This window comes from Embiotoca jacksoni, unplaced genomic scaffold, assembly GCF_022577435.1.
Source record: "Embiotoca jacksoni isolate LCO1_2020_lvr unplaced genomic scaffold, fEmbJac1.0.p SCAF_49, whole genome shotgun sequence".
NCBI lineage: Eukaryota > Metazoa > Chordata > Actinopteri > Embiotocidae > Embiotoca > Embiotoca jacksoni.
The window spans coordinates 2,525,342-2,533,282 of NW_027185402.1; the positions used below are offsets into that span (position 1 = coordinate 2,525,342).

The window sequence follows — 7,941 nt, forward strand, 5'->3', positions numbered from 1 at the left end:
TCTTGATGAGCTACACTGCTCCTACAAGTCAGTGAGAGGCAATGAATAGATTTTTAATAGACATCTCTGGCTTTCATTACTCAAGGCGACGACTGTGTACATGTCGTCTTGTTTCTGCAGCCCACTAACAAGCCGCCTCGCAGCACCGCCGAGAAAAAGCTGCTGCTCGAGTGAGAACAATTGATATTTAAGTTAACAACGTGCTGAATGAGGGAAGCAGGAGAGCTGCCGGATTCTGATCCACAGCCAAAAGTAGAGCGATTACTTCTTCACTGCCATTGTTCACTGCTTTATTTAGGCCGTTGTCTAAAACTATGGTATGTAAATAAGTAGCCGCTACATGCAACATGTTCTGCACGTTATCTTCTGTAATTATTTATGATGATAGTAGTTTTCTGTTGCATTAAACATTGTAGAGCAACACAATCCCTCAGCCAAGCAAAAAAGAACGATTAAAGCTGCATTTGTGAGGCAGTTCAACCATGTTGATGTCCAATGAAAATGATATATTGTGACCTGCTTCAAATGTTACAATATTAGATTTGTTGCTTGATAACAAAATAATTCTAAAATGAGGAGAGAAAAAAAGAGTTTTACTTCAGATAAAATGTTATCCAGCGGTTATCATTTTATAACTGCTGACAGCTAACACACTTTCGCTGAATTGAATTAGTTTGCACAGTAAACTGTTTCCACGGGTGACAGCTGCCGTTACTTCCTGAAAGCCATTAAAACGACGTGAATAAAAAAAAAACACTCCTGTGTTTTCTTTTTCACTTTTGCCGTTGAGCTGCTGCGCTTCTCTGGTCGTTTTTTTTTTTATTTGCGGGAGACTCCCCTCCAAACACTTCGTAGACGGGCCGATGTGTCTGTAGCCGGACCTGTGGACCTGCGAGATGTTAGGAAGGTGTCTCGATGCCAACAGTCGCACAAGACGCTCGGACGACTCCTTTGATATAAACGCTGTTGGGAGAGTTCAGAGAAGGTTGAAGGATGCGCGTTAGTTGTACTACTGCACTCGTGGATCCTTGTAAGTATCTCGCTTTTAAAGTTACGATTTAAGACACGTTGACCGGACGCAACTTCAAAGTCATTTTTCAACTGAAGGGTGGGGTGCTCGTAGGTTGAAAGTATTCTGCAGCGCGTTGTAAGCTACGCGTGACGACGACCACGTTACACGCAAACCTCGTGAGTGACGGCATGAAATATTATCAGATATTATGCATGCATTTATCTCCAATTAAATCACGAGGCTATTATCAGAGCCGTAGGTGGAGCCCACGCTGTCTCGGTAATAAGGGACGCTACTGCAACAAACACAGTGCTTATGTAAGAACTGTTCGACTGCATCATTTCAAAATATTGTTGGCTGAATTTACGCCCTTCACATCAACTCTGTGTTACTTTTTGGCCTGGAATAAATGACTGAAAGACAAAACGCCGCTCTATCTCGTCTCGTCTCGGTAAAGTTGCAAGTGATTTCAGGAAGAACTGCACAGTTGGCAGAGAAAGTTGTTATTCTGCACTCAAAAAGTCCCACCGTTAACAGGCCCGCGTGTTGATTTGTCAAGGGCAAGTGTTGATTGGGTCTGTTCGCAACTTATACGTTTCAAGGAACGTGTCACAACTACCTGAGGCGACGAATATGTTCGATTCGTCTGCTCCGAGTTCAACTCACTCGGTTTTCCTTTTAGATTAACAGTTAGTTTGAAAGGTTTGTTTGAAAATGTCACATTGTTGCAACGATCTCTGATGATGGAGAACAACTGTGGATGAGTTGATGGGAGCGACAAGGCTCCTGCTGCAGATATGTAGAAGTGTCAATCCCGTGCCCGTGTAAACATGACCCGATGCAACGAATTGCAGTACAATCCAAGCACGTTATCGCCAGACGTGTCGATATAAAGCGAGTGCTACTCAGATATGAAATCATAAAGTGTACAAAGGCTGGAAAACAATGTAGATTCCCCCGAGAAACATTTACATATGCAGACAAATACCCACCACTTCAATCCACTGTCTCACATCTTCCAGGGTCACTGTTTTCCCTCAGAACGTCATCTATTTTTTATTTTTTTTCATTTCATTGAGTTTGTTTTCTTTTGGTTTCTTATCCACTTATGTTCTTTGTTTTTCTTGCAGTTTTGTAACCTTTCTTTCACTCACCAAAACTAAGATGAATGAGAAAAAAACAAAAAAACAGCTTTCAACTCACCACCCTGCATCTCTTGATTACCTAAAGTTGCTCATTAGAGAGCACAGCCGCGGATGTGCGTTCTACACAAACTCCCGCTCTCCTGAAGACAGAGTGAGAATCATAAAACGCTTTTTCTGCTGGCGTCATATAATCCCAAGATTGCAGTAATATGCTATTTCAAGCATAATTGCCACATCGCAGCTATGCAACATAATTCAGAGGGAATAGGTTTGGCTTATCAAACACATGGAGTGGTTGTTTTCCCGATTCGTTTCGCAGCTCCCCAAAATCCAATGTCCCCGTCCACAGTGCCAGCTCCATCATTGCCCTTTTAATGAGGTGATATCCAGACACATGGGAGCAGATGTTGCAAAGAAAACACACTGTGACGTGATTGTGATCGATGCGCGCCTCCCACCGTAGCCGCCGCATAATTTGGCGGATGGCATCAGGATAACAACCCGCATTATGTGGAGACAGCTGTCGCCATGGCGCCCGGGCAGCCATCGCATTGGCTCCCGCCTTATTTCAGGCGGAGGCGGGGAAGCCAATTAGGGTGATTTACAGCTTGCTCGTGTCGTCACCACCTTGCAACCTGTGTTTCAGTCTCGGCTAAAGAAAATGCACGGCAACCAAAGGTGATAAGGAGGGCACGCTGAAAAGAGCAGCAGAGGTGGTTACTGGTCCAATTTCATGTAATTATGTCAACAGACGTACGTTGAAAGTGAACGTGTCCTTTAAGTGAAGTAAATCTGGTAAATAATTTTGAGTTAAAACTGTACGTATATGTGGGATTTCTAATTCAAGTCTTCAGGATTTGTTTTTGTGGACAAGATTGGAAATGTATCTGCAGAGTGACATCTCTGTTTCATATTTTAACCCTGTAAATAATCATTTCACTTTTTATGCTCGGTTTTGCGTATATTCCTGAAGCTCCATGCATAATGCATAAAGCCACATTTTCATATATGTCCCTTTGTTTTGCATTATTGTCACTATAGCTCTTTTAAGTTCTGCAAATATAAATGACCTATGCTTCAATATCACCCCCCCCCCCCACACACACACACACACGTACCCCCACTTTGTAAAAACCCTTTGAAACATACGTAGCTACATTACCAAGGAGGATAGTTTTAAAATCTGACAACTTGAATGAAGTAAGTGAGCAGCGGCAGCAGGTTTGAAGATTGTTTTTTTTTTTTTTTCTTTTTTGGTGGTAATGAATCCGATATGCAGCATTTGATGAAATGGTGAGGCAGATGGAAACCGGGAGATGGCAGGACCGTGTGAAATACAGGAAGAGGACCTGTGATTGACTGTCACTGGTAATCTGAGCAAGCTTTGAAGTGTAAAATGATGATGGGATACAGTTTGAATGTATTTGCACTTCCATCAACAGCTTGAGAGGTCAGAGGAAAGGCAACCCCCGCTGAGAGAAAGGTTTCATCAACATATAGATGGATGGTTGCGCAGCTATAAATTCACAGAGAGTGATGTCACCTCAGACGAACAGGCTGTGTTGCTGTGTCTGGAAGCAGATCCATTTGGTCGAGCGTGGGAACCTGCATCCACTAATTAAAGATATATATAGTCTGCCGCTACATTGCTCCTTCAACAAAGGGTTACAGTTTGTTTTTAATTAAAGTGCTGTTTAAACTATGTCGCAACAGCATATGTTAATTGTATGCTTCGTTCTGTATGTGTTTGATTAGTTTGTGTCTGTATAAGCATATGTCTTAATGGGGAGAGCAATTACTGGAGCAATACTGAATTATTTTTACCATAAAGAGTTAGATACACGAACACTGTTAAACCTGAATAATAAATCATCAATAATTTTGCTTTTAATTGATTATATTAATTCATATGACAGAACTGGGTGAGGAAAAAGAGCAGGGGACAGAAACAGAAAATGCTGACGAGCAACACCACTCCAGTCCAGCAGGTGGCGACAAACAAAAACAAAAACCCGCTGAATAACTGACACCACACGAAGAAGAAGACGAGGACGTCGTTCGCTGATGACGTGCTTTCTGCCGCGACGTTTAAGAGTAGCTGGAGACCTCGCGGAAATACACGGTTGAGCTGCTTTCTGGCGTTTATTAAGCTTTTAAAAAATAAACAATAAAAAAAAAAAAAAATGCTCAAAAGGATTTCAAGAAGCGCCGAAAAGAAAAGGAAACACTCGCAGTCTGAGGAGCGACGCGACAACGGTAAACGGAAAAGTACGGAACCGCGCTCGGAGGTGAGGATCCGAAGAAACACGATCATCTTCGTGTTTCTTCGTGTCAATTAGATTTTATTTTATTTTATTTTATTATTATTTTTGCTTCACTATGTGTGACAAAAACAGCAGTTTGATAAAAAAAAAAAAAAACACGAGAATTTATCACGTGAAAAAAAAAAAGTCTCCTCGTATCGATTATGACGTCACATTATTTTAATGATGCCTTTTAGCTGTTAAATTAAATTTTTGTTTTTATCCAAGTCCCTAATAAACCTCCTTGTTTACCAGAGAGACAAAACGATGTTTGTGTATTTTTTTTGTCACGTGATCTTTCAAGTGTTTTTTTTTTTTTACTTAAGCCCCCCCCCCCTTTTTTATTTTTCTTTATTTATTTATTTTTTTTTATTTTTTTTTTTGTCTTCTCTTAAAGGACCCGAAGGATGAACTCGCCGACCCCGAGCTGGACCGGATCGGCAGCGACATCGAGGAAGGCGGCCTGGACCTCGGCCTGCCGTTCAAGCCCATCACGGACTACGTCGGCGACAAGCGGGAGATGCTGGACCAGTGTTTCCACGTGTTGGGGGAGAAGAAGCTGCGGAAGATGCTGCCCGACGAACTGAAGGTGATTTCGGAGAGAGCGCGCGGACCCGGCCGGTGCGAAGTCGCCGTCCATCAGCCGCTTTTCTTTTCTTTTTTTCTCGACGCTTGAAAGCGCGAGGAAATTTTAAATAAAAAAAAAAAAAAAATGTATCGTCGATCGTCACCGGCGCGACGACGGGTCTCCGCCGTTTGCTCGGCACTCTCTCAAAACAACGTTATCCTTCGCAGGACTGTAGTTTAGAGGAAATCAAAACGCTGTGTCGGGAGCAGCTGGAGCCGATCTCGGAAAAACATCTCGCTCAGATCTTGGCAGGTGAGATTTAAAGGCCGTTTCCACGCCGCTTTCGTTTTGGTTTTTTTGGCGAACTTTCCGAGCCGAGCGTTCTCAAAACGGTACAGATCTGCAGACAAAACGTGTTCGTTCACTCGGAGCCGTTGTTTGTTTTGTGTCCAGGGGAAGAACTGACGACTGGCAACGGAAACTCCGGAGAGACCTTGGAAAGCCAGTGAGTTCGACGCCCGAGCGACCTTTTCAGAGCACGACGTCAGAACGGAAATCGACTAATCTTGAGCTTTTTTTTTTTCCCACATGTTTATTTCTCTTTTTTTTTTGTTTGTTTTTCTCATCTAGGCAAGACAACAACGTAGACTCTACATCATGCCTCAAAGAAACGGCAAAAACGGAGGACCCTAAGCAAGGTAACTCGTGTAATATTCATAAAGAACATCCCTCAGACTTCAAATGCATTCAGTTATCAGTCGAACTCTTCGGAGACGAAAAAGATGGAAAGAAAAATGGACAGTTTACGTTTCAAATCGATGTGTTTTTAATTCCCTCCAGAGGGCGTAGGCTCCGGCGAGGAGAGCGACGTCCTCAGCATCAACGCAGACACTTACGATAGCGACATAGAAGGACCCAAAGAGGAGCCGCCCGTTAAAGCTGCCGACGTGGCGGTGAAAGGGGGAGACGGCGGCGGGCCGGGCGCCGGCCCCGGCCCCGGCCCCGGCCCGCCCGTCGACCCCGAGCCGGTAAACCCGGAGCCGAAGAAGAAAGACATTCAGAGCGACATCGACAAAAGCGTCAGCGAGATTTTAGCGCCCTCTTCCGCTTCGAGCCGAGAAGCAGCGAAAGAGCGGAGCGGGCCGCCGCGGTCGGCCGACGCGAGTTCGCCCGCTCCGGGCGGGCCGGCTTCAGCTGGAGCTCCGGCTGCTTCTCAGCCTTCAATTCAGCAACTGGAGCTCCTGGAGCTGGAAATGAGGGCAAGAGCCATCAAGGCTCTCATGAAAGCGAGCGATGGGAAGAAGCCGTGCGTAGCGACAGTCATTTAGCATGTTTAATTTCACATTTAAAATAGCGGTTTACACTAGTTTGGCTTACAGATGAAGAAGTTGTGGTGCAACTTGACGTGTCCCGTCTCTTCATTTTTGGTCGGCGAGTGAACCGTTTAAACCCGTGATGTGTTTTTACTCCGTATTGGGACGACGTCGGAGTGCTGAGCTCATTCATAAAGGCGCCTCTCATGAACCTGCTCCAATGAATATTTTCTGAGATGGACAGACGAGACAGAAGCTTCTCTAAAATGCATCTTCCTCTTTCGTCACTAGGTGGCAGTGTTACTCCGTCACAGTGCACCCACAGCACTGAGCAGAGGACAGCCGCCTTTGATTTACTGGCTCACGTTACAGTCAAAATGGGCGTCGGGACCGCGTGGACGTCGGTTTTTCCTCAATACCGATGTCACTCAGTGACGCGGTTCTCCTCGAGTCGACGTCGGAGGACGCGGAGAGCGTCACAGAGACGTCCCGTTTTGTGTGTACACCCGGGGTTTGCGGATCAAGGCAGGTGGCAGCGGCGTTGTCTTGTCATTTCGACACTCCAACACCCGTTTGACTCGTCACACCGGGGCCACGCGCAGTCACACCGTGCGCTGGCTTCTCCGTCGTACTCGATCTTCTCGAGGTTCAGCTCGGCGCGTAACGCCCCTTTAAAACTCAAATCTGTTTGATAAAGGGAACAAAACGCCTCCCGCGGCCTTAAATCGCAGATGAACTCGATAATGAAATGAATCCGAGATGATGATGAGACCAGCTGTCCTCGCGAATTACCTCAATCCACCTGTTGTTTTATCCACCGGGGTAACTTTAAATCCTGCTTCCTCTACTTCCGCGCGTCGGCCAGAATTACGAGCATCCTTTCGTCTAATACTGCTGCGTTCAGCTGTAATTTATTCTAAAGCTATTTTGTTCCACCATAAACTCTTTATCGTTGCCGCGTGTGCGCGCGTTTCCATACAGATGCAGAGCAACACGGGCCTCTAACCCCCCCAAAACAGAAAGGAGACAATGAAATGTGCGATAAGAAGCCCGTGGCCTCCTGGGTATTTGCATTTGAAAGGGTTATTTCATGCGGGAGGGTTAAGAGTGACGTCCTCTGTGCATTTATGTGCCGGTATCTCCGCACTCGCTGATGATATGAAGAGGAAAAATGTCCACTTAAGTAAAAAAAAAAGGATACAAAGAGCCTAAAGTGCATGTGGCGTCTGCGATCGGCGAGTATTTATCAGTGTCATTTCACCACTATTAGAACGCCAATTACGATTTGGTACGTGCGAATGAGTGACTGGTCGTCTTTTTAAGCAGACCTCTGAATGAGTAGGCGGAGAAGCGGATTGATGGAGGGGGCGGGGGGGCGGGGGGTGGGGGGGGGGGCACGATTCTGTTATGCAGAAGGAGTACTTTCTGAATTCAAATGAACCCGACGGTGTGACGCTTCCCTGAACGGGGCGGAGGGGTGGGGGGGGGGGGGCTATTACCAAAGTCAAAAAAGAAGGTCGTGCAAAAAAAAAAGAGTCGCGCCTGCCGGTACCTCTTGTTTAACAGCGGCACCTGTCAGCGTTTTGAGCAGGCCTCCGGA

The 7,941-nt window shown here is 45.5% G+C and overlaps 1 protein-coding gene across 1 annotated transcript; it reads left to right on the forward strand.

Annotated features, from left to right (window-relative positions):
* The first annotated feature begins 4,229 nt into the window (after window positions 1–4,229).
* On the forward strand, window positions 4,230–7,704 carry LOC138210909 (caspase activity and apoptosis inhibitor 1). Its single transcript, XM_069170294.1, has 6 exons — window positions 4,230–4,445; window positions 4,858–5,049; window positions 5,256–5,340; window positions 5,482–5,533; window positions 5,659–5,726; window positions 5,869–7,704. Exons 1-6 carry the CDS (start codon window positions 4,341–4,343, stop codon window positions 6,354–6,356), a joined length of 990 nt encoding a protein of 329 aa, XP_069026395.1. The 5' UTR covers window positions 4,230–4,340; the 3' UTR covers window positions 6,357–7,704.
* Window positions 7,705–7,941: the final 237 nt, after the last annotated feature.

Excerpts from the sequence above, each read along its gene's own strand:
- LOC138210909 (XM_069170294.1), top strand. The coding sequence starts at position 4,341 with ATGCTCAAAAGGATTTCAAGAAGCGCCGAAAAGAAAAGGAAACACTCG. Across the intron at positions 4,446-4,857 it reads GTACGGAACCGCGCTCGGAG|GACCCGAAGGATGAACTCGC; the intron begins GTGAGGATCCGA and ends CTTCTCTTAAAG. Across the intron at positions 5,534-5,658 it reads GGAGAGACCTTGGAAAGCCA|GCAAGACAACAACGTAGACT; the intron begins GTGAGTTCGACG and ends TTTCTCATCTAG.